The sequence below is a fragment of the Phaethon lepturus genome, unplaced genomic scaffold (assembly GCF_000687285.1).
Source record: "Phaethon lepturus isolate BGI_N335 unplaced genomic scaffold, ASM68728v1 scaffold6217, whole genome shotgun sequence".
NCBI lineage: Eukaryota > Metazoa > Chordata > Aves > Phaethontiformes > Phaethontidae > Phaethon > Phaethon lepturus.
The window spans coordinates 80,735-107,367 of record NW_010553980.1 but is presented as its reverse complement, the minus strand read 5'-3'; the positions used below and the strand labels follow the sequence as shown (position 1 = coordinate 107,367).

The following is a 26,633-nucleotide window of genomic DNA, read 5'->3' as shown; positions in this document are numbered from 1 at the left end:
GAAGGCCTTTCCAGCCTTTTCTTCTGTGATTTGTGCTCGCACTGTCCCCTTGTCTTGCACACTCCCTTTGTACCTGTCTGCACTGCCCTGTCTGCCTGGGATGGCAGCCTCCCTGGGGGGACAGCGTGTTTCTCACCCTTCCTCAGCTACAGGAGAAGCTGTGATGTGCAGAGTGAAGCACACTGGAGCAGGCATTTGTTGCTGGACCACCCACTAGCAGGGAAGGGCTTTTTGGGCGAAGGAGCGGTGGTTTCTAGCCTGATGCTTGGAGTAAGGCTGGTTTATTTCTGGTTACAACATGGATGTTTGGCTTTCAGGATGGTTTCTATCAGCTACCCAAGAAAGGGTTGACCTATGGTCTTGATCTGATTTAGAAGGTTTTCTTTGTGTGATAGGCAGTTGCCAAGTAGAGTTAACTGCACTGGGGAGGAGGAAAAGGTGGTCAGATTTCTGCTGGGACATATCAGCTCTCCAAGCCCAAGACATTGGCTTATCACTGAGTTTAATTACCAGTGAGGGAGCCAGTCTTCACTGTGCAGCACAAAAGCCCATGTTTGGAAAAGGTCTTGGTGCAGAGAAGGTAGAGAGGTGGCTAAGGCCCCATTGCTATTGAAACTTCAAGAAGGAGTGAGCAGGGAAGAGAAGATCCAGGGGGAGGATGAGAAGCAGCCCGTGTGATTATCCGCATTCTTGCCTGGCTCCTTTCCTTCAGCTGTGTTAGACCTACCCCAAGCCCAGCCGAGCTTGTGTCCCTGCAGCACCGACAGCTCTCTCTGCAAGGGGAGGATTCGCTGCTGTGGCTGTGTGAACACTGGGAGGAACCACAAAAAGTGAGAATTGAGAAGACCTCCATAGGCCAGTTCACTGTTGTGGGATATTTTGTGTTCTCTGTGGTGGTGTCCTGTAGACTTCATCCTGTCTGTGCAAAATGCTTTGCTGAGGATTGATTGCTCCATGCTATCTCATGCAGTGTCATAAGACTTTTTAATGGACTTTTCTCTGCTGACCCAAATTGCCATGCATGACCGAAGCAATAACTAGTTATCACCTGTTTACCAGAGCAAGAGCTGAGCTTCAGAACAGCACAGCCTTTTGTTTACAGTTGATTTTCTTTTCTCTGATTTCACTGACATTTGGTACTTTTAAAACTCTTAATCAGTAAGTCCATGCTCTGCATGCATGGAGACCTTTTCTCTGTTACTGTCCAAAGAAGGGTCCCAGCAAAATAAGGTTCTGACTGCCCATATTTACATTGGTGGCGTGAGGGGCAGAGGGTTTACATGACTCGCCCAAGGCCAAAGCAAGATTCGGTGGCAGAGCTGGGAAGCCCATCCAGGCCATATATTCCCCCCAGCAAAGCGCAGAACTCCAGGGGCCAAGTGTCCTTCATCCCTCCTCCAACCATAGCCACACTCCTCCCAGCATATGAGAAGAACCCAGATAGGTTCGTTTCTCAATCTCCTTCTCTAATCACTACCTTATGGGATGTGTTTACCGGGAGAGCACATGGAGCTGATCTTATTATTCACCCTTCTGGTGCACTCTGGTGACAGCCTCTGTCCTTCCCCATCCACCACTATCTCATACCTTTCCTCTCCCTCTGCCTTTGCACAGCACTGCTGCATTCATTCTCTGCAAGAACTCGTGTGAACATTACTGTCTCTGGACTGGGAAATCTATTTGGTTTCTAAGTGGCAACCTGCACTTCTAAGTAAGTTCCCTATGAACAAGAGTAGTCAACTTGTTGAACAGGAACCTGCTTGTGACATTAATGCAGCCACATGGGACTCATGTGAATTGACTGTATTAGACCTGACAATTCTGGTAAGAAGCAGCATTCGCTTTCTCCTGCAAACGTAGGTGAGAAAAACCACTTGGCTTCACAACTGTTGTGCATTTGTGCTCTGTCTTCCTCATAACTTTAATTCCTAACATCCCTTCCATGAAAACTGGCTCTTTAAGGGTCCTGAGATAATCCTTTCAAAGTTCACAGACCCATCACAAAATCCACCAAGATGCCCCAAGTGAGCGCTTTGGAACAGATACAGATAGCAAATGAGCTCACGTGTGAGAACCAAACTGCTCCTGGGTCTCACCTATGGAGGGTGGATTTGTGGCTGAAGAGTTGAACTTTGAAACTCTTTGGTGCTGTCCCTAGTCACATCTACAACCTGCCTGGTAAAATTCCCGAGTCTGAATCTCGGTGTTGGTACATGACAGCCTGCCGTTCCTACCGGTAGGACCTAGAGCAAAGTTCTGTTTCAGGTGGTTTCTAGAAAATTTTGCTTGGTGTGTCCAAGCTGCAGTCTGGGGAGAATACTGCAAATTGTCATTTTCTGGGAACACTGTGAAGGATTCCACCTCAAAGCTGATGCAAAGTGACAGGTCTGGAGCTCTCTGCAAGCAGACTCACTTCTGTCCCCTGGGTCCCAGTGTTTCCTCCTGCCCAGGCCCCAGGAGCACAGATAGCTGGGCACATGGATATGTGAATGTGTTCCAGGCTGAGTATTAGCTCCTAGCCATTTCCTTTCTCTCCCATTTTTAATCTTTAAAAACAAAGAAAGAACACCACCTGGCTCCTGCATTTGTGGGATGCAAAAGTGCTTTAACAAAGGTGAACTGCTTAATTTCCTGTTACACATTTGGGTACAGAAAACAACAATTTACGTAACAAAAGCAGCAGAGAGTCTTGTTTCCCCTCTCCGTAAGGCAATCCATGTTCTGCCTGAAGACAGATGCACCCTTTTCCTTGTGCATCACAGCGGGATCCCATCAGCTGGTGCCTTTAAACCTTCTTTCAACAAGGCAGGATGGAGAGAAGATGGTTGTGGAGGTGGAGGTGGTAGGGAGAGGTGAAACAGCATCTGATTAGAAAGCGGAGGGAAGTGGAGGGACTGGGGAGACAGGTTGAAGTAGCCCAGCATCTGTGTGAAGAGTAAAGGTGGAGATGCTGCAGAAACGTTTCTGTGTTGTGTTGTGTAACGTGCTGTGCGGTCTTTGGTGTGGGTCTCTGTGGGAAGGAATAGATCCATACTGGAGAGAAAATACTTGGGTGGATTTCATTTTCTGTGTTGTTTTCTTTAAAAAAATGTGTGAGTAGGTAATTTTTTTAGGTATGACTCAAGACTGTGACAGCAGGCGGTGGGATGCTGCAGGTCAGGGACGTTGTGCCTCAGCCAAGCTGAGTGTGGCATGGAGACTGCAGCAAGTCAGGCACACGGTGCCTGCCCAGTGCTGCCCGGGGGGTGGAGGCTGCCACGGTGGCTGGGGGGGGACTGTCCAGAGCTGGGGACATCACCAAGGCTGGGCTTAGGACCCCCGATTGCTCCCTCAGGCAGCAGACTGGGGTTTGGTTGCTCCCAGAGCCCTTTTGTAGTTCTGCATGCACCTGTGCTCCAGTGAAATCCAGATCATCTTCCTCTTGTCCCCCAAAATGCATAATTCAGTTCTAAAACAAAATCATGTGACAGCTGCCTAGGCAAGGGCAGTATTTCTTCATCTTTAGAAGAGACCACAGTCTTAAATCGTAGCCAGCAGTCCTTAATAACTTCCAGGGTAATGTCCTGACATGGGCGGGACATCAGCAGGGAAGACACATGTCAAGTAGAGGAAGGATTTATGTAGGCATTAAGCCTCATTAAGACATCCTTCTGTCTAGGTCTCCTACGTCCTACCCTTCTGGCATCCTGCCCCAAATCCTGGGCTGGGCTTGAAAGCTCTAGAGGATTTAGCTCCATCCTTTCCTGGAGGTCTGTCCTGAGTGTACTCCTGGTCACAGTTCATCACGGAGAGGACACCTGCTTGTCAAAAAAAAGACACGTGCTGGGTTTGAAAAGGGCTCTGAAAAGATGTTTCTATTTCTAGCAACACAGAGCTAAACATAATAACAAAAAACCCTCCCTGCTTCTGTGTCCTCACCACTCTGGAGCATTGTTTGGATCTGTGAGAGACAAGGTTTGCAGGAAGAAGTAATATCTTTTATTAGAACATATGATATTGTTGAAGGGGAAAAAAGAGAATGAATTTGAGACACACAATCCCTCTCTGAGCTCTTTTTTTTTCCCCCCCCTTCAGTAGTATCAGTTGGCTTAATAAAAGATTAATATCTCTTCATATGAACCTTGCCTCTCACATCCTTAGACCATCAGAACCAGAACAACATTTCTGCTATGACTTTGGCCTTAGGTCAGTGCTCTCTAAAAAGTCTAGGATCCCTCTGGCAGGTGCCTCCTTCTCTGAAACATAAAGGTTTACCGTGTAAATATTTTCTTTCTTCTCTTTCTTTGAAATGGCTAGCAAAACCCCCATATTCTTTATAATACCTATTGTCAGATGGTTTTCTGATCTCCCATCTACACCATCTCTTACTTGAGCTCTTCTCCTCCAGAGTTCAAAATTGTTTTCTTTCTCCCTGGTACAGTCAGTTATTTTTCCAGTGAAATTTCCACGCAAGTAATAGATCACCGAGGTTTAGCAGCTGCCTGGGTCGTGCTCCTTTGGAGGCTCATTCAGCACGGTAGATAAGATTAGCAAACAAACTTAGACTGAAAGTAGATTTAGTTTGACCCACACTCTCCTAGATAGAGGGTCCCTAAATGATCACACCATCATTGAACGGTGCTCCAGTTCCCACCAGCCTTGAACTCTCTGCAGAGGTTTAGCGGCACTGTCCCACCAGCGTTTTTTGTGCGTCCTTGCCAGGGCCCCTTAATGCCCGTGTGTACCCTTCAGCTGTACGACACCCGCTTTCGTGCCCCCCCGATGCTCTCGTCATTGCTTTGCTGTCCACCTCATGCAGCATGTTTACAGCATGGGAGATCAATGCTTGCAGAGGGAAATTCCTGCCCAGCCCTGTTAGCATCAGGAAGGAGCCCTGCAATGAGTGTGCTAGGGCTCTGCTCCATCTATCCCTTCTCTGAGGTGAAAAATATAATGTGCTACTCTCTCTCCATCCTTCCTGCTTTGGTGTTGGGAAGGTTTCATACCTGTAAATTTATGGCCCACTAAGGGAAGAAGTGAAAAGTACTTTAATTTTCTCCTGTACTAAGTGGGATCCTGGAGAACATGTCTTGCTTTGTGATAACTACATAAGTAAGGGCAAAAACACCTCATAGTGACCTGGAGATGTGATCTGGGGACCCCTAGTACTGGTGCAGATGGGCCAGGCAGGCAGAGCCATAGGCTTGCGATGTGCAGCAGCCTGTGTCTGCTGTTGAAAGTATTACACACCCTTCTCAGCATCTGTTTACCCTACATGTCCCATCACCCCAGCCCCCAATTATTATTTCTTTCCTTGTTTTCATTGCCATCGTTCCCCGTAGATGACACCCGTATGACCCACCAGGTGTGGATGGCTCATGTCATGCTGCCTCACAACTGCCCTGACTGGTGGTTTGGGGGCAAAAGAACCAATTTCTCCCTAATTTGCAACAGGGCTGGAAAGAGGGGAGGTGAGGGAACCGCTCAATGTGGGTGTGTGGGTTAAGTGTCTCTGTGACTGTCCTGGTGTGTCCTGTGTGCAGGAAAAGTCAGTATGATATCGAACGTACTGGTCTTTGATATCTCTGTGGCTCCTATAAAAACCTCTACAAATTGAATTCGCGGCACAGTTCCTTATCTCCTGAAAGGAAGATGTAACAGCATCATCTTGTGTTTTAGCCAGACGTTTTTCCTCAACACTTCCCCATTTCTACACTGAGGGAAAAACAAATTTGAGTCTTTTTTTTTTTTCCCCGTTCCTCCTGTTTGAAACATTAAGAGCCCTTCACACAAAGCAGCTCAAGTGCAGAGGAATTAATTGGGGAAATTAGGTTTGTGTTGTATTTCTGGCATTTTCTCAGAAATGGTAATTGCCCTAATTCTCCACCCTGCCAAGACCTCCACCTGCACCCTGTTTCCCCCCTCCCCTTTTCCTCACTGTCTACCTGTCTTTCTCCTGCTTGAGTTGCTGTTTTCATGCTGTTGCCATTTATTTCATTTCAGTAATGAGAGGGATGTGGCAGGTGAAGAGCTCTCACAATCTGGTGACATCTTCTTTGAAGCACAGGCACAAAAGAGCAGTTTGTTTTTGGGAAATAAAAACTCCCTGCTGCAGTACTTGACCTCCACACTCACCTCTTCTCCTGCTCAGGATATGTTGCTGCTGCATTGCAAGTCATTTGGCTCAGATTTTTTGTTTAATGTAGTCTCAATATTCAGCCAAACACTGACCTCCATGCTTAACCCCTCTGTGTTCCCCCTGAACCCGCACGCACTTACTGAGAGTTAATCAAACTTACGGTCTTTCAAACCTCAGCCCCATTCCCAGACATTTGAATTGAGTCTTTTGCTTTCTCCCAAGCATTGGTCTGAGCTCCAGAGACCTGGGAGTTCAAAGCCTTTCAGTGTAGCTTCCTAATGGTTTTTAACTCTTGACTTTTCACTTGCGAAGGGCATGCATGTAGCCAAATAGGGAGGAATTATTGGCTGTTCAGTATTTCCTGACCTAAAACACCTGGTGATGTTCACGGCAGGTTCAGATTCGACAGAGATGCTACAGTTGGTAGTAAAGTGGTGGGACTCCTTGCCTCAGGAGATGGTAGGTGCCAACAGCTGAGAGGGGTTGAAAAAGTGATTGAACAGAGTTGTAGAAGCAAAGTAATCTATCAGCGGGCATCAAACACAAAATACCTTCCCTGTTTCAGTAAATCCCTGTGCCGCTGATTATTGAGGAATGGAAGATATTGTGGCGCATATGCTGTGGGCTCTTCTGTTTCCATACTCTCCCCTATGCATCTCCGACTGAGGTACCAGCTGACTGGACTTTGACTGCTCTTAAAAGCTGTCCAGGCTGATCTCTGCTTTACTTGGAGCTGGGGAGTACTACTGCGAGTAACCAGCCAAATGCTGGACCCAGCTGAGGAGCAGTGACATCATCTCCATGAAGTCAGAGATTCAGTTCAGGTCGGAAAGCTGGGATTGTTTCTTGATGTAGCCAAAATATCCAAGCCTGCTCACCACTGCTGTAAAAACTTGAGACAGCAAGTTTCCTGCAGGGATTTCAGGAGCCCTTTCCTTCAAAGCAATTCCCTTCCCATACAACTTAACTAGGGAGGGCAGGACCGTCTTCCATGTTCAGTGTTCCCTGGGTGCAGCCAGCAGATCCAGGAAAGGTGATCTCCACCCACCTTTGAGTAGTGTCGTCACCCCCCACCCCCGCCTTTGACTGTGAAACTGTTTTTTTCCCTGTTCTAATTTGTGTTGTCCAAGCGTGGCTCCCAACCACCTGCGAGAGGCTGCCTACATGCAATGCGCTCCCTTCCTCCCGCTGTCCCCACTCGGAACATCCCGTTAGCCTGAAAGCTGGGAGATACATGGAAAAGAGCACAGTGCCTAGTTTTGAGCCAGAGAGACTCTCCCATGGTGAAGATCCATCCAAAACATGTTCCTATGTGGTGTCACCAGAAACAAGGAAGGATTTTGTACAGGGCAGGCCAGAGGAGCTGATGGTTCCTGGGTTTTACCAACGTGGCCTGATTTAAACTGTAGCTAGTGCAGAGGAAAGTGGAAAATCATATGCCAGCAAGCTTCATTATTCTAGCCCCAGGTGGACCAGGACCAGTGTGTGTGCTCCTGAGCATATGGAAACGAACCGTGCACGCTTTGGAAGGCACTGCCACTTACAATCGAGGGAGACTTTGATATGTAAATCCTCCCCTCACCTTCTCTGCATTTTTGGACCCATTTCCCCTCCACATCCCAGCCAGCCAGTGGCCTCCTCCTCCCTTCCCACCTGCAGGACCATGATCTCATCTCTCCTTTACCGTGTGGGCAGCTGTGAGATCACAAGCTGGTCAGGAAACGTGGGGAGCAGCCCCAGACCTCAATATGATGAGCAAAAGAACCGGAGGCAGAAAAGTTACAAGCCAGTTTAGTGGGAGCATGGATAAATTAGGACTTGGCTTGCTTTTTTTATTCCCTAATTTTTGGAGTAGTAACTTTCTGAGTGAGATAGATAAACTTGAAGGTTTTCCCCAGTGTGAAAAGCCTTGCTTCAAGACAAACTGAAGACCTCCCTAGAAAAATTAAGATGCAAATATCTTCATTGCCCTCTTTTTAATTAAAATGCTTGCACAGAGAGAAACCATTACTTTCCTTTTTTCCTCCTGATTCCTGCATGGTCAGAGTTTCTGCAGGCTTTCCCCTCCTGATCCCCCCGTCTCATAGTCCTGCCTCTCTCTCAGCCACAGTGAGCTCTGACTCCTCGCCAGCTGGATGGAGAAAGCCCCTATTTGCAAGCAGCTGTCTTTAATAAACAGGCTGTTTAGGGCTAGGCTGTCAAAAAGAGCATGTTCAATGTACAATTAAGGGGCAACGATGCACAAAATTGCACACACACACAAAATTGGAATCTTTTCTTGATGTGTGTTGAGCTTTGAACACTTAAGTGATTCCACCTCTCTCTTACCCCTCCAATTATGTGGGCAACACATGATAAGATTGCTAAAGGAATTAGTGAGGGAAATCTTTACACTGCTTAATCATTATTGTTCTGCTCAGTACAAGGCATCTCCCCACCTCTGGCCTCGGTCGTGTTCCCATTTGCCCTCTGAAAACACAAGTTCACCTTCTCACTATTTGGGCTGTGGTGACCAAGAGGAAAACCAGCAGCATGTCTGTTGAAAATGTTTGTAGTTACAGAATTACTTTTGTCTCTTCCTATTGCATGGCCTTACAGAAATGGCCAGCAACCTTATAAGCAAAGACACTGGATGATAATTTTTCTGAGCACCACTGAGGCAAGATGCCAGATTTTATGGGCCACTAGACTGATCCAATATAGCAAATCCTGTGTTCCACTGTGGATTCTGAGACCAAATTATCAATTAATGTGAAGCATTAAAAAATCCAAATCCCTTTTAGTTCCCTGCAGTCATTAGTGACAAGATACAATATCTATAGCTCAAATGCTTTGCCAGCATCCCCTGGCAGCAAGGCAGAAACTCCACTCCTATTTTTTCCAATGCATACAAGGAAAACATATGAGATCAGTGGTTTTTACAGTCAGATTCGGCTGCCTCTTCATATTTACTCAGATGGAGGAATAAATCAGGTTTGGGTTACTCTCTGGGTTAGTTATTTGTTATTGGACTAAATGCATGGTAATAGAGCTGACAGAGGAAGATGTTTCTGCTCTGTGTTTGAGGTAGAATTTGCTTTGTTCTGCTCTATATTATATCGGTGTTTTTTTCCACTGCTGGATGACTTCATTTGCTCTGCTCCTTTCCAGTGTCCATACCTCTGCCACAGCTGGCTTTAGGATGCGGCTTTATGTGATAGATCCCTCTTTTCTTTTTCCCTAACTGTAACACTGTACTGCAGAGGCAATTTAAACAACCATCATGAAACAATTTGCTAAGCCTTCCCCCCACCCATTTCCTACCTCAATTTTTTGGGAAGGGAGGTGAGTCAGTCATTCACGGGGCAATTCCCCAAGCAGAATGAGCTGTCAGCTACATTTAGCAGCTCAATTTTCACCTCTGGTGCGGGGTGGGAAGGCGCCCAGGGTGATGACTGGCTGGACACACCCTGAGGCTGTATTTTTTGTATTCCCTGGGCAGCTGTCAGCCTGAGCTCCTAAGTAGCACAGCCAAAAGTTTCCCCCAAAACCACCGTGCTCACCAATTGCCCTTTCATCTTGGGATTTTGTTTGCTTTTTGTCCCGGTGGGAACACAAACACCTTAGTAGAAAGTCAGCAGACCTTATGCTCGTCATTCCCTCTTAATTTGCACACTGAAATCCCTACCCCCTCTCCTCCTTCCCATTCCCCAAATCTTTCCTACTTTGATACATGGGAAAACGTAGTGTTGTATTTTCTGTTCCATCATGTCGCTTCCCTTGTCCCCTCCTAAGGTTCAGTTTTGCCAGGGCCGGCAGATTTGCGGGTGATCAGAAGCTGTGGGATGAAGTTTTTTCTTCCTCCCCCAGCCTGCGACAATACTGATGGGACAAAGACTTTTGGGGAAGCGTAGGGTGATATACCAGCTGCTTCACTGGGGCATTTGGCCAATGATGCCTTACACTTTGGCTAACCCAAGCTTGCTTGAGTAAAGACATCAGGCCTGGGTCTTGTTCTGCGGGCACAGGCAGATGCGTCTCTGCACTGTGCCCAGGAGGGCTGGCGATGGGCAAGGAGCAGGGCGCTTGAGCATCAGATACAGAGGAACTGCTCAAGCCTCCTAAAACTTCTGTCTGGAGAAGGACTCTGGGTCTCCCAAGTGATGTGTCTTCTCAGGCCAAGGAGAAGATTCAAGAGGCCAAAGCACCGCTTGACTCTCGCCCAGCACCAGTGCTCACCCCTTGCTCTCCTTCTGCACTGGTGCAGAAGTGGCTGGTGTGGGGTGCAAGGCGGTGGTGACCAGGGCCAGGGTGTCTCACCTGCCCCGTGCCTTCGCAGCAAGGGTTGTGTAGTGCTGGGATGGTGCAGCCAGTGAAAGACATACGGTTCGGTTAAAGACATACCCTTTCCCTTCTTGTCCCCTTGCTTCATTCCTCCCATCCCTCCCTCCCTCTCTCACCCTTCCCTTCTCTTTTGTTTGTCTCCTTCCCTTGTTTTCACCCATTCACTGTCAGGAAGGGCCGCGTCCGAAGGGCCAGTTCAGCGCAGCGTGGCAGCGACAGAGACTGGCACCGCCGGCAGCTGCAACAGTGAGTGGATCTCGACCCCTGGGGCAGCTGGAAGCGGGGGACTGGTGCTGCTTGAGCATGAAATGACACGTGGGGTTGAGCGGCTTTGGGACTAGGTTGGGTCTAGTGTGTTCGGCAGCGAAGGGGCTCTCGTGTGTGATGGGAACTGCACATGTTTCTACTATAGCAGCTCTTCGGGGTTTGTCTGTATGGTGAGATAATATGGGATGAATGCAAAAGTCCTCGGTGCAATCTACCTCTGTGGGTGTTCAGGCTGTGTCTGCACTAGTGGACAGCACGAACTGTCCTCTGGCTCTGATGGCATCAAGCACGGCATGATTTGTCTCCGTGCAGCTAAACAGCTTCACACCTCCAAGCAGGGTGGCGTTTGCACTGCTCACCGGGGACTGTCCCTGTCTTGTGTCGTCCCCTCAACAGTTGCTTGGATGCTGTCAAACTGGCATGGGACTAGAACCAGACCACTTGAACAGTTAGACCGTCACATGCCAGCCCTGATGCCTTTTGTTTCCTAGTCCAGACACAGCCTCGGTGTCCGACTGGTTGGTTGCTTGCAGCTGCGATGGAGTGGACGTCAACCATCACCGCCCCATGGCAGCTCCCCTCCCTTGCGCAGTGGAGCGGCAGTGAGAGATTGGTGTGGGTTCGATGCTCTGGCAGTGCAAAGGAGTTTGGGTTTGCCAAGGTGGTGGCTGACGGGAGCCATCTGAGCCAGCTGAGGGCTGGTAACATCTCTGTTCACCCTGCCCTCCCTCCCACAGAGGCGAGCCATCGTCCCGTTGTGCTCACTGCATGCTGCAGCCTCTGGGTAGGGATGCTCAGCCCAGCGGGTCCCCAGCTGTCACAGCATCTCTGAAGCCACCTCCAGCAAGCTACAAGGCTGCTGGGGCTGAGCTGCATAAGCCTGTGAGAGGGGCAAACATAGAACTTGATTGTCCTGTGCAGTTTTGCTGCTGACACACAAGGAAGTTCTCTGTTGATCCAGAAAATTGGGGAGCCTTTCCTTGAGTCCGTTTTGGAAGTTGATCAAGCTAATCCACCCAAAGATACTGTCTGTGCAGAGCAGTTATGACCCCTTGTAAGTTAAGACAGGAAAGTGATGGCTTCCACACTTTATTTCTCAATAGCTTCCTTGTGCCAGAAAGCCCAGAGAGATGGGCATAAATATTTGCAAAGTAGCTGTGACTGGGACAAATTACCGGGCGAGGTAGAATCACCAGGGTAGGTGTACGCTCCTGACCAGGTGATGAAGGACCAGCTGTCCCACCGCCCAGCCTCCTCCCAGTGTCACCACCACTCCTCCTGCCCCAGTAGCGAACGGGATTAAGCAAATGCCTACATGGTGTTAAGCAGCTGAGTGGATCTCCCGGGATCTGCAATGGAGAAGGGCTCTGGCAGCTCCTGACTGTTGCCAGAATCACATGGGAATGTGAGTTTAGATATCACTGATTTTACAGGGGATATGTCAGCAGATAAGAAGATGTGCCACTGAAAGGTGATTTCGTTACGTTTATGCCTTTCCGAGCCAAAATTGAATTGTGGGGTGTGGATGGGAATTTAGTTCTAAGCACTGATGTAATTTTGTATCCTCAGCCCTGAAGGCAGTTTTTAAAAAATGATTTTCCCCTGTGCCCTGACACTATTTTTTTGCCTTTCAATCATGTCCTTATGACAGAACAAATACTGGGGTTGACCTTTGCAACGTGACATAATAACATGTGACTTCTTTATAGCTCTTTTCATCCAAAATGCTTGGCACACTATGAATCTGATCCTGCAACCGCTTACCACTGGGCTTAGCACTCACTGCTCCAAGCAATCCCTGGGGAAGCCAGAGGAGCACTTGCACACAGAAGTGCTATGCCTGGTATTATTTACAGGATCAGGCCCTGAAAAAATGTAGCATGTCTGTGAATAGCCACATTTTGGAGAGAGAAAGCCTTGCCCTCTCATTTATGATTTTTATTCACTATGAGAGTGCCATGCCCCGCATTAACATGACAGCCTCCTCTTGGCTAAAAGGTCATGGCACGTAATGCTTGGGTCATATTTACAGCTACCATCTACAAGCCTGTTGATTCCTTTTATTATTTTTTTCCCAGCCCTGAAAGCATGCTAATTAATAAACTCCCTTAGCTTATCCCGCACCATTTGATCCTGCAGAAATCACAGCATTTTATCTTATTAGCAAGTAGGAATTAAAGAATTAAAACTACTCAAGGGGAAAAAGGAACATAACCACTTTCCCTGGGGATCCCTTCTGAAACAACCTTGCAGTGTGCCCTCAGAAACTCCACACGCAGCCCCTTGGCTTGACAGAGAACGGGAATCGCAGACCAGTGAATGCTTGGGCTTGAAAACTGCTTTCCACTCTGCTATTCCTGTGGTGAATGGGAGAGCCCAATTAGGTGCGTGGAGAAGAAGAGTCCAGCAGTGAGATGCCAGGCTTGGACTGGGCTGCAGGTTCCTTCCACACTACTGATGTCCTCTGTCACCATAGGAAATTCAGTTAGTCCTTCTGTACCTCAGTTTCTCATTGTTAAAAGGTGATCCTGGCTCATCTTCATCGAGGAGATTGACATGAAAAAAAAAATTCAAAGGACACAGTCATTATGGTGTTGGGAGACAGGTAAGTACATTAGAAGTACATAGGGAAGCTGTGAGCTGAGACCTTTGTGGTACTGTTTCAAGGAAAGTGAATTTTGGAAGTCCTCAGTAGTTGGAAAGTGCAGAGAGAAGCAGGTAGGACCCTTGCACCCACTTCTGCTTGGTATGTTCAGGATGGGCAGACCCAGGAGAGAGACCTGCTCCACCTTCTGAGTGATGGGAAGTGGTTAAATCTGGGGATGGGGACCCAGTAGCCATCAGCAGGTACCTACACGCTTCGCTGTTGTTTGCCATCAGTAGGGCACTGCATCCCCCCTGCCTTTAAAAAGTAAATTCATTACGAGTTAAGAAGGCTGGAAGGGATTCCCTGGATCATCAAATCCAATCCCCTGTTGCATCAATCACATCAGATTTATCATTTTCATAATCAAACACCACTATTAAATGTGCTCCTAAGGGAAGACAATCCCAGAATCTCATTGCTTTAACTTGTAGATGCTTCTAATTTCCAGTCTATGCTTAGTCATGGCCCGTTTGTTAAACAGCAGGTACCTGGCACAGAAGCAAGCAATTTAACACAGTTTTCTTAAAATAACCACCCGGAAATCCTATCCACAAAAAAATGCTGAGGTTGCAAAAGGGAATGTGCAAGGTCAGGTAATTATGATGGGCAGGCCTGAGCTCACACTTGCCTCTGCCTTGTAGTACAGACTTAGCATAATCCCCTGCCGTTAATCTTGCATGATCCAGTTGAGGTACAAGGCAAAAGTACTCACAGAACAAAGGAACTTCTTTGCTCTTCTCAGTAATATTCATTGTGTAACCCCCTGTCTCTTTTGCCAGGTATAACGAACCCTGAGTTAAACATTTGCCTATTTTCCCCTTTCTTGGCAAGTTTTCCCATGCCATTTATTGCTTTACTGTACAAGCCATTATCTGCAGAGCATCTTTCAGAAGTCAGTGAGTTGCATCGCCCCATTTATAGGTTAGGAAATGAAGCACAGAGCTATCGGCCGTCTCAACCCAGAGAGCTGCAGGGGCAACTTTCCTCCTCCAAAATGCCCCTGCTTTATTCAGTGAAGTCTTAGTCACTCCAAACCGTGCAATTGCTACCCAGCCAGAGGAGAGGCGTTGGGGCAGCCGTCTACCTTGTGGCACACAGTGTATGTTGCACGCCATGGAAATGATGGGATGCTCTAGACTCCTGACTTGCTTGCTTTACAGTCTTGTCCAGTTAGTTAGGAATGAGGGGCAGAAAGAAATAGATGAGTATAGGCAGAGGTACAAAAATATTGTGTCATGCATTGCAGCACCCATTAGTTGTGACCCAGCCCATAGAGGGTGATGGCACATGGAGTTGTACACGCCTAGATTGTGTCGTTGCCGCGCAGCATAACCAGCCAGAGTGGCTAAGGAGGAGGGCTCACTTGCCAAAAACAGGTTTGCAACTAGGATGCAAAAAGCTCGTGTTTGCTTATTTAACTTGGCAAGTGTTCAAGTGAAATAGGCACGGAGGGGAGGTGTGAGACCTGATCTTGGTACCAGCATGTGTGGGATTTTGACTTTCTACTTCAGTGTTGTTTGGAAAAGAAATACTCTCAGAATTCCACCCCCCCACCTTTTTTTTTAAGCGCTATTTAAATGTTGTAAGAATCATATAGTGCCCACTTTAATGCTCCTAAGAAATTAAAATCTTTTATTAGTCTATAATCTGAAAATCATTACCGTGGTTACTATAAAAACCTGAAGCTCTCCAGAGGGAACGATGTCAGTGGGTCTAATATGTATGCAAATATATTTTGTTGCCATAAGGGTACCAGGGGTCAGACAGGCAGCCCCCAGCCCCAAGGTGACAGGCTGTTAGCGTGGGAGGGAACGTGATGCATCTCACAGCTGGGAGGGAGAAAGCGGATCCCTCAGCTGGTTTTCCTGGAGTTTTGCTGGGTCAATGCCTGGGGCTGTGCCTGGCTGGTTTGGATGGTTCCAGGGGAAAGTGTTGGTGCCATTCCCACGCACCTCCCTCACCGTGAGGGTAAGAAAGCACTCCAGATGGCTCACCCCCACCATGGATGAGTCACTCGGAACCTCTGGCCCCGTCCTGCATCCACATCCCCCTCGTGCCCAATTCCCCCTGCAGATGGCTCTGGATGAGTCCCTCTGAATAAGCAACGCCTAATGCAGGGCAGGCGGGAGACAGCCGCGTCCAGCTCTGAAAGGCAGCCCATACCTGCTGCCCCAGGCAGCCGGCACCCCGCGAGGCTGGGTGGCCAAGTGGCCCCTGCTTTGGCCATCGCTGCCAGAGCGGTGGCTCCTGAGCCGCTGTGCAGAGCCAGTGGGCTCCTGCTGGTTACTCCTCACCGGCTTGGGCAAGTGTTGAGTGGTTCAAAGATTAATTACCATTTAGCCAGCTGTATTTCCATCTCTGCAGAAGGCTGCAGTGGAAAAGACAGAAGTACTGGGATAATTTACCCTGGTATTACACAGCAGATTACCCTGTACTTAGAAGGTCACCAGTTACCATGTAATTAGACCTCCAATTCAGGGAAGTCCGCAATAGGTTTCCAAACCACTCTTTTTTCCCAGTGTCAAGGAAGCAGAGGAATGGCAGCAAAGTGCAGACTGAAACCTCATTAGGTGCATTTAAAACTGTTAAATAGTTTAAAATTCATGCTGGGGGAGGTACAATGAGAGGGCAGCAAGGCCACAGGTACCTGGCAGTGAGAGGGACAAAAAAAACCCAGAGCAGTTTGTCTAGGAAATGCGGAGAAGCCAAAACAGAAAGGAGAGCTTTGAGGGAGCTGCATGTGCCGGGCGGCTGAACGGCAGCAACGGCTGCTGCTCTGCAAGCTTCATCGGAGAGGCCTGTGCCGGTGATGGAGGACTCTGCTGAGCCCCAGAACTGCACAGCCACGGGGTCCTGCCCCGTGGGAAGATGTCCACAGGGCCCCGTGGGATGCCGCAGCAGGGATCCCCCGTGGGTCGGGACGAGGGGTGGGCAGCAGGACACCCAACCTGTGCCTGCTGCCTCCCTGCCTCTTGCTCCAGATTGCTGTCCTCCGTTTTTCACACACCCAAATCAAACACCTACTCACAGAGCATTTCGAAGAATGACAAATGCCTTTGATTACCAAGCACAAATTCCAGTAGCAGCTCATCACACCTCTCGGGTGGCTAATGAAGCACTGAGCCTGTTCTGACCGATATACAGCAGTATTGCTGTAAAGCGAGATTGTGCCTGCCCCAGGCCACCTTCCATTTTGTCTTTATAAACCCTGTCCTCTTCGAACCAAACACAGTCCCTTGTGGGGTGGCAACTCCTCAGCACGCCTATGGCTTTTAGTGTGCCAGCAAAACAGATACTCTTCTGGAGCCATCCGTGTAAAGAACCCAAGTCAAAGAGCGAATTGTGTGCCACCACAGCAATCATTATTTTAAATACTCTTTTATTACACAGCCACATGTCCCTTACTCAACCCCACAAAGAGTACCCATAAGGTCAACAGCTTCTGGAGAGGTGCAGCAGAAGAAAAGGTAGTGTGAAGCAATTGATTATTGAGGATAGAAAGGGCTATATGTAAATTGCTTCTCTAAAGAATGACCAGAGAGGGGAGATGTGCTACCTGATTGCAAATATTTACAAAGTTGTGAGCTTGAAGGTTAGAAAAGATTGGGAGAAGTACATAGAAGTTAGCACAGGGATAATGCAGTGAGGATGAGGCTGGGGAAAATCAGTGTGGCAAGCAGGAAATTTCCATCATGTAGGTGAGATTTGCTTGTGAGTTCCTGAGAGAGGCTGTGGGTTGCCCACTGGGATATATGGATTCACACCCATCCATACCTTAGCAAATCCTTTAGGGGCCTCTCTCGCAAAGGAAAGAGGGCAGAATGACATTTAATATTTTTTTTTGTTTGTTTTGCTCTACTCTTTGGGTTGTAAAGCTGTTTCACACGCAGACATGCGTGTCATTGCCTGTGCACGCTGCGTATACATACCTAACGCTCTTGGACTAGAGCAGCTTATCCAGAGGCAGTGAAAGCAGCCAAGTCTTTAAGCCCAGCATTTTTAGTCACGTTTCTCCTTGAAGTAAATGCTCCAGCAATGACATAATTGAGGACTGTCCTGTCTGCTCAGCATATGTCTGCAGGGGTCATTCATCCTATCAGACATTGCAGAACATTAGCGGTTTCTTTAGACTCACTTTCTCCTTCTGTCCTTCCTCTTGTGGCTAACCCTAATGGAGAGCTGGTGTCTAGAGACTCCTCTAGGAAAACTCGCCTGGTTTAGAGAGCTAACCATCTAGAAACAGTCCTATATTATGGCAAAAAATAGTCAGATGTGTCCTACCGGCTGCTGGATTTGTCAAATGGTCCCAGCGGGGCTCGCTGGGGTGGAGTGTCTGGCTGGCTGCAGGAAGGGGAGCAGAAGGCAACCAGCAATATCTGTGATGGCCACTTAGTGCTCGAGGGCTCTAATGGCATCTGGGAATGAGGTTCCTGTGTTTGTGGGTTTGCTTATTTATTTACGCTCCTGGCTAAATAAAGTAGGGAGGAAGAATTTTAACACAGTGGTTAAAATACATGGGACTCCATCAACTCTGTCCTACTCAAGGGCATCTAGAAAACTTGATAAAGAATGGAGGAAACTTCAATGAACAGAAAATCTCAGGTGGAAAAATAGAGCAGAAAAGGATGAAATCCTTGATTCCTTCAAATTTTCAAATTTAGCTTGTTTTCCAGCAGAATCCTGGAGCCAGACCCCAGGCTCACCTTCTGCACGTGCCACCATTTTGGCTATTGCCGGTTTTAGTTCTGCCCCTTCCCAGTGCTGCTGCCGCTCCATCGCAGCTGCGCTCAGATGGGTGCAGTCGCTCTCTTTTGGCAAGGATGCTTCAGGCAGGCATGAGAGGGGCATGTCCAGGACAACCTCCCCTATTTTAGGTCTCAGGAAGTTTACCCATTAGCATCATATATTCAGTGTGTCTCTACAGTGGGCTAACTCCTGGTGGGGGGATGTTGGGGCTTGCCTCTGCCGTGAAATGCAGCTCTCCATTCAGCAGTGCCAGAGCTGGCACAGCTTTCCCACTGGTACTGATGAGTTTAATCACATCATTAGTAGGTGTGACACTGCAGCCTCTGATGATGAGCTCTTTATTTTAACATGGCTTGCAACGTGTTTGTCTGAGATGCCATCTGTGCCTGCACTGCCTTCATTAGGAGAGAAAAACGTATGCATCTTCTGAAGTTGTTCTGTATTTCTGTGATGTTTCCCTGCTGAGAAACCACTGTTCAACTAGAGGGTGAGAACTCATACCTGAAGGAAAGCACCATCACCCAAAATGCTTAAACAGGCCAGACGAACCATTAGGAAGCGCACCATTGGGAACCGTCCTCAATTGGCCTGCAGGAAACTGGTTAGAAGGAACGATCCAGCTATTTTATTGCTGAAAGTTTTTCACCTTGGTAAAGCACTAAGGCCCCATCCTTTGATCTAAAGTACTGTAAGTTTTCAGGAAAGTAAGGAAGAGATTTAAAAACTTGTGATTTTCCTACCTCCATACCATGATTGTGCATAAAAGCCTCTGGGTTGCCTGCCCAGTTTTTAGATACAAAAGATACTATTAAGATTTGTGGGCGCAGATCTGAGCATCTAACCTTCCCCCTTAAAAACTCCATAGTCAGCGATATATTTCTGTAGATGCCCCTTGATCAACGAAGAGGCAGCATGCTCACAGTGTTCCACCGCTGCTTAACAAGATGCGCGAATGACAAACCAGGCAGGAGCTTCCAGATCGTGGTCCAGCTGCACATAAAGAAAGGGGCTGCTTCTACAGGGAGTTCCCACACCCTGTGTTGTATTAAATTTCTGTCTGGATGCTGCCAGGCCTATGCTCAGTGAATCTGACATTAACAAGAAATAGATTTCCAAACAATCTAGCCTAATGAATTTTGAATATTATTATGATTAATGCCAAGGCAGTTGAACTGATTAGCCAGCATCCAGAAGTTAAGTAATGGAGCTTTATCTAAATCATGTATAGTCATCAGTCAGGAATGGCTCTGGCTGCAGACGAAGATGGAGCATTATTCGTTACCCAGAGGGGAGTCACTGTCAGGACAGAGAGAGAGGGACGATGGAAGGGGAGATTATGCGATACCAATCTGAAAGCATTTTAACATAGAGTGATCGCACATGCAAGTGCTTTATTGGTCCTACTTGCTAAGCTGCATTTCTCAGGCCATTTTGAGACTTTGTCTTTTATATCTCCGGTTAAGATTTATTGGGCAAATCTTCTCTTCCTACTTTCCGAAGCCAGAAACCGAGCTGATTTTCATTCTCTGCATCACCAAAAGAGCAGGATCCTGATGAACGCGTTTCTTGCATCATGATGGTTTAACTTAGCCTCCATCTGATTAGCTTTTGAGCTATTAAACGCTTCTTGTAGTATTACCAGCTCACTGCAAAATGATAATGCAGATCAGTCATGGGCAATTTCTGTTGGCAAGTGCAGTCTTTGCAGACTACAGATCCCCTCTGAAGCTGGAACCAGTGACAGCCGTTTCATGGGTATTGCGTGCCTCTGAGCAGGCCTGTCCTAAAAAAGTGTGGTGCGGTGCAAGGGTCTCCAGCCTGGTGGAGACAAATTGGTAAATCCATACTATCTGATGGCTGCAGTTTGAATAGGTTTAGTGGCCTTCCCAGCCTCTGCTGTTATCTGGGCAGTGACCAGGAGAAAGGAAGCTTAGTTGGTAGCTTTTGAACAGCCCAGACGTGGTGCCCATGTTGTGGCTGTGGTGCAGAAGACCACAGAGGCTACCACCATCTGCATGCACAGCTGCCCAGTGCCAACCCACCGCCGAGCAGTGGGACTCCTGGGAAGCTGCTGGGTCTCCCGCCACTGAAGCCTTCCCCAACGCCACCACTTTCCTCCACTATCTGAGATCCTAGTGTGGGGTCTTGTCATTCTGGGCCACAAGAAGCTTTCAGTAGGTGGCCCAGAGGATCAGAAGGCTGATCGCCTCTCCTTCACTTGGGAAGGCTCTAGCAGTAACTGTTAGGACAGGGGTTTAGGACCTGCTAGGACCTGGTGGTGGCCTTGCTGACCGCTTTACTAGTGGCTTTGCAAACTACAGCTGCTCTGCTCCCACGTCTCCCCAGCTGAATGAGGCGCGGCTTGGTTTTGTCACAGTTATGTCCCAGTGTTGAAGATCAAGACTTTTGGAGCATTTACTTATATAAAAATGAGAAACTGGCCTTTGTTCCTCTGCAGGTTGGTTGTGCAGCCCTTTCTTAGCAGTGGGTGCTGCTGCTTTGAGTTCTGGGAAGAAAAGGGGAGCGGTAAGGAGCACACCAAATAGATTATTGGCAAACATAATTAAAAATATATGTGTGATTACTCCTCTGTTTCCCTTTTCTTAACCATCCTCTGCATTACCTCTGGCATTTTCAGATGGCAGATAATATAACTGAGAGGACTCTTGGGTACAGGCAGCTCTTCGAGCAGCAGTGATTTATCTCAGGCCGTTTTGAGGTAGCAGAATTTACCTCTAGCTGCAGCCGCCCCTCCATGCCTACCCCCCCTGCATTTGCATAAGTAATTGGCAGCTTGTTAATGGCTCATTAAGAATGCTGAAAACTGTGGGATTAAAACACACTCAATGGAGCAAAGATAGGGGAAGGGGGAGAAAGGCCACTGTCCCTGCTTGCAAATTACACCGCTTGATTCAACGCTGATTCAGAATTACAGGTCATAAAGCAACTAACTTGTGAAATAAAGTAAGGAAAAACAATGTCAATGGCAGGCTTTATTTTTAGACTCATGTTTAAACACAGTATACGCATTTGCGCGGAAGAAACAGTCCCTTGTCAAACAGTCCTACTGACAGCAGGAAGGTCTCACCCCTTTCTCAGTTTCATATTAACCCTGCCTGGTCAGTCTTTCCTGCTCCTGAGCAAGTCCGTCTGTCTTACATCACCTCACGACAGCGACATGTGGCTCCTTTCCCAATGCTCTCTCTGGGTAAGTCAGTCCAACCCTCTCCCCTCTGGCAGCAGGTGACCTGCATCTCCCCTGCTTTGGGCAGGGCTGGGACACCCAGCACAGCTGCATGCAAGTAGGAGAAACGGCTACAGGTTGCCTTGTGCATTGCAGTATCCAAAACCCCTCTGCGATCCCTTGCAAATTGCTGTGAGCTGTTTTCAGTCACTGGTATGCAGGGCAAGCCCCATGCTGTGGCACTGCCAGAGCCTGCAATGGAGGAGATGGATGGTGCAGTGAGGATTAGGAGGGGATCAGATCTGCCATTCCCAGAAAGTGGAGTAGACACAATGTGGAGTGCTGCATGGCGAGGACAAAAGAAGTCAAGTGAGTCAAAATGTTTGGAAAAAGCTTTTTGGGTGGTGTTGACTGGTTTTAAGCTGACGTTCAGCACTGGCTATGGCAGCAGGGACAGCAGAAGCACAAGACCTGAAGGCAAGGACAGGGCTATGCTGGGAGTTTGCAGTGGCAGCTTTTGAATCACTTAGAAGAGGCTCAGCCTGGGGGTGGTACAGCCATAACGCATGAAGCCTTTCAGTCAGGAGAACACCTTGGGGATTTTTTGATTCAGCTACCTCTGATTGATTCAGCTACCTCTGATGTAAACTACTTGGGTACTTAGGAGACTAGTAAGGTAACAGTTAAAACTATGAAGTGCAGGACAGCTAATGTTCAGCAAAGCTCAGGTCTGTCTGGCATGTCAGAGTTAATCCCTCTGCTTTGCAAAAGGTGCCCAGGAATATGTCAGGACTCACACAGGCAAAATACCCGCACATCTGATAGCGAAATGCCTTTCAGGGCTGCTTGATCCAGCACTGAAGGCAGGGAAGGAGTGTCTCCTCCTGGAGACCCAGCCATGAGCACGTACTGCCCTTTGCCTCACCCCTGAGAAGCCACCTTCACATGCCCCGACCTCATCTGACAAACTTTGTCTCACAACGCCGTGATCTACAGCAGTTCTGTTTGTTGTTTGTTTTTCTCCAAGAGCTCAACGTAGCCAAACAGAGAAGCTTTTCCTGCTTCTTGCTTGCATGGCTTTTTCTTTGTCCTTGTGTCCTCTTGGGTGACCCAACCACCTGTGGCTCTTATTCATACAAGGCTGTCCAGAACTGCTGAATAACACATCCTGCTGAATTAATGCGTCCTGATGGGGACATACATCTGGCTGCTGGGGGAAAGTTCAGATCTTCCAAGGATCACCCACCTCCTAGAGCTGAGTTCTAAAGGACGTATGTTCTGGTGCAGCCCAGCCTGGGATGACAGCCAGGTCTGCAATTAAAGAAGATCCCAGGTCATCCCTACCTACAGCAGCAGGAACAGAGGCAGCAAACAGAGAATGTGTGTCTTATCACTACGTTGTGTGGATTGAGTGTTGAGTGGATTTTCCTGGAGAGAAATGGTGCCAAGGTCTCCACTTGTCTCAGCTTCCTGCAGGTGAAAGGGAAGTTCAAGTAACGCTGCACCAATGAAGACAGCTACAGTGGTTCTTGTGACTTCCCCAAGGCAGGAGCAGGAGCAGAGCCTCCCTGAAGTATGCCAGGAACAGGAAGAAACCTGTCAAATGACCTTGGAAAGGAAATGTCAAATGACCAAGGAAAACAAAAGCACTGATTTATTTTTTATTTCAAATTTAGGAAGGAAACTGCACAAAAAGGAAAATAAAACTCAACCTTAGAGTATGCCAGAGACAAAATTCCGTTCTTAGCTGAGATCCATGAAGCAACCTTCAGCTGTGAGCACGGAGGGAATGGCTCAGTAGTTCCCCTCTGAATGCTACTTTGGGTTACACCCCTGGAGTTGGTATGTGAGCCAGGAAGGGGAAAACAGGGCTACCCACCAAGAGCTGCCTTTAACCTGTTAAGGATCTGGATTCCCACCCGTCCAAAGTTCTCATAAGGGTTTTCCAGCCCTACTCTGTTTTTGATTTCCATGCTATGTCTATTAGTGGCCCAAAATGTGGATATATTGCACAGTCTTCACTGAACACTGCTGCTCCACTACCTGCTGCTGTACTGTCAAACTCATTGGGGATAACATGTCATCTTTTCCCTTTCTAATCAGCTGGATGTCATTCAGAAAGCTGGGAAAAGGAGAGTTTTTTCCCGAGACACCAGCTTTCCTTGGTAGCAGACAAAACTCGAGCCTTATAATACTACTTGTACATAGCACTTACTTATATAGCTTTACATTGTTGAAGTGCTGTACTAGCATTAAGTAATTATCTCACTCCCTAATGGCCATTAATGCTGGCCTTTCATGAACCTCCCCCAGCTCCCTGAGGTTCATATCTAATACAGCAATAAGCTGCTCAAAGGGAATGGCTGGTTATCTTGCACGTCTACGGGCTTGGATATGTAATGAGGCTTCAGAGCAGAGGCCAGGTGCCCTGGAGTATCAGAAACATGTGGCTGTAGACCAGGTCATGCACTTGGGAGTATCCATTAGAACGGGATGGAAATGAGTAGGTGATACTGCGATCTTGAAATGGAGACAGAAGAAGGAAACTTTGGCCACTCAGAGGATATACACTGATTCCACTATTTATTACAGGATAGTACTACGAACTGCAAGAGCGAAGCAGTAGGAATAACATATTAATGTGAGCATGGGGAGTTGATCTAGGGAGAGAAAGTGAGAGAGCTATAAATGTCAAGCAAAGCTAGACAGCCATGGCAATGGGATAAAGAGGCCAGTCTGCAGGTCTATGAAGCATTAAAATATCAAAGACAAAGGGCAAGCTTGGCAACATCGTCAGATTTAAAGGGAGGAACAGAAAAGGATTTACTTGCCTTATTTGCCTGAAAGCAAATCCTTCTTCCAGGTTGTGGAGTGTCTCCAGGAGTGATGTTGCAATGCCACTGTTTGAGGGTGTATCACCCTTAGAGGCCTTAAGAGGATGAACCTGCATGATGGCATGAAACCTGCCAGGTCCAGCTCTGAGCAACCAGGGGCTTGACTGAAGCAAACTTTCGCCTCCTCTCTAAAAACACGATAATGATTCTTTCCAGAGCCAAGGATATGCCATTGGCTTTGCAAAAGAAAAAAAACAGCATCCTTTTTTTTTTTTAGCCTAATTTAATAGCATAGGTTTTTTTCTAAGCTTTTGGCAATGGCTGGTCCTGTAAAAGAAGTATGTAGCCATTGGAATCACGTGCAAGTCTACACTGGTGTAACACAGATCACAGCCACTACCTGTTATGCAAAGGATTTCTGTCACCTTGGACACACTCTGCTTCCTGTGGCATCCAGTAACACAATCCTTTTGTGTTCAGCTCTAAATAATTTTGCTACATCAGCAAGTAACAGGGTACGACTGACTGCAGACCAGGAAGACTCGACTTAGGTTCACTTACTATACAGCTTCAGAGCAGGGCTTTCCCCTGCCTTCCTGCATCTGTTTTCTCATCTGTTAAATGGGAATTTTAATCCTAATCAGTTTGCCAGTGGACAGTATGGGATAGTCAAAGGTGATGCTTTAAAATGTAATAGTCAGCCTTACGTGCTAAGCTAGACATTGGAGTGGTTTTATGGTACAGTTTAATTGATGCCTGTTCTGCTTATAGCCAGCTAGTAAGTGCAAGACTTAAAATTTCCTCTCAAAAATGCGGCACCTTGTTTGACATGCAAAGAATACCTCTGCAAAAAGTATCTCCTTATCTATGAACATAGCTGAGCCATATTTTGGGATCCACACATTTCTGGGCATTGCTTGGAGCTTTTTCCCCCCAAAATTAGTTTGATTATTAATTATTAGTCGATTAATTTTTAGTATTGTGTGACATGACATACAGGGTTGAGAGGAATGCTTTGGCAGTCCATGGATCTGCCATATGAGCTAAGCCAAGACTGTGTCGTCACATTCCGAGGACAACTGTTGACTGTGTCTGTTGCTTGGCTGGCAGTTCTTCACCAGGATGTGTCTAGAGGAGATCAAAGACCTTGACTTTATTTTAGCTTATTAGAACTGAGATGGGACTACTGGCTTCTCTGTTCTGTTTTCAGGTCCAGATTCTCAAGTGGTGTAAAATCAGGGCCCCCCAAAAATAAGGGGGTTTGAATAAGTGCTTAACTTATTCAAGCCAAACTGCTGTAATACTGTTTGTGTAAGTCAAGAATCTGGTTCATAGATTCTGAACTGTTGTAAGACCTGTTCAAAAGGGAGTTAAGTGTGTTCAATACGTTGTACTACCCATAATCTCAAATGATCCCGCAAGATTTGGAGTTTTGCAAATGTAGAGAGCTTTGCAATAAGTAATCATTCTGAGATTGCAGGAAAACTGAAGAGTTAGTGCTACTTAAAAGAGTACAAAATAAACATTAGCACAAAACAGTTTTTGCAACAATCAGGTTTGATGTATGTCCTGTTCTGTCAATAACATTTCCTCGGAGCCCTTCACAAGAAGGGAAAGCAACTTGTAAAAGCTGAGAATGCAGGAGAGCGCTAAAATTGCAGCCAGGGTTTCAAAGGAACAAAGAAAGAAAAGCATATTACCATTTCCATTATGGGAGGATATTCCTGGGAGTTCAGAGCAGCAGGCTGAGGACACGCCAGCCAAGCCATCTGTAAATAGGTGTAGAGTTGCAATGAGCTTTTTATCTTCAAGCATTGCAGTTCTGAGCACCTCTGCACTTAGGAAAGAGAAATGTTCCTGAGACTTTTAAAACTGCTTCTCTTTTTTTGAGGGAGATCCTGTTTCAGAGATAGAAAAGGGGCTGGTCTGCAGACCTCCGAGTACAACATCGCAAGCCTGAGTCCAAATTCTGTCAAACCCCAGACAAGTCTGACTTGCACCCTCCATGCAGAAAGCCTGCTAAACATCATACCCATTTCACACTCTCTTCCAACAGACCTCCCCAGCACTGTCCCTCTTGCTTTCAAACACTGCAGTGTGTCCCTGTACCGACCCTTCCCCACACTAGTTCTGCTATAATCAGACAAAGAAACCTGTGGGAGCTTGGGAAAACTGGCAACTCAGAGTAGAGCTTTTGTTTGTACAAGAAATGTATTCATCCAAGCAAAGCGCTACAATCTCATTATTTTGAATAGCCACACATATGCCAGAAGCACAGATACCAGATACCTTCTCCCCTGATCCTTGATAGGACTGGAGAGATTTCTGTCTGTTTGATGCCGTTGCAGTACTACAAAGTTATTAGCACTTGCTTTTTTGGTGTCTGTAATGAGACAAGCAGTCTGCCAAGCAGCACCACAGAAGCGCTCTTTCTCATCACCACTAAAACCTTGGGCACTTCACCCGCAGCAGAAACGAGTGCTGGAGACTTGCAGCCATCCTGCTTCCAGCACC

General features: G+C 47.3%; 1 protein-coding gene across 1 annotated transcript in view; it reads left to right on the top strand.

The window, feature by feature from the left end:
• NTRK3 (neurotrophic tyrosine kinase, receptor, type 3) overlaps positions 1–26,633 on the top strand; it is a 98,052-nt gene that overhangs the window by 66,943 nt on the left and 4,476 nt on the right. The window contains exon 6 of the mRNA XM_010291680.1: positions 10,613–10,687. Coding sequence (XP_010289982.1) covers positions 10,613–10,687 — 75 coding nt within the window. The remainder of the gene's footprint in view (positions 1–10,612; positions 10,688–26,633) is intronic.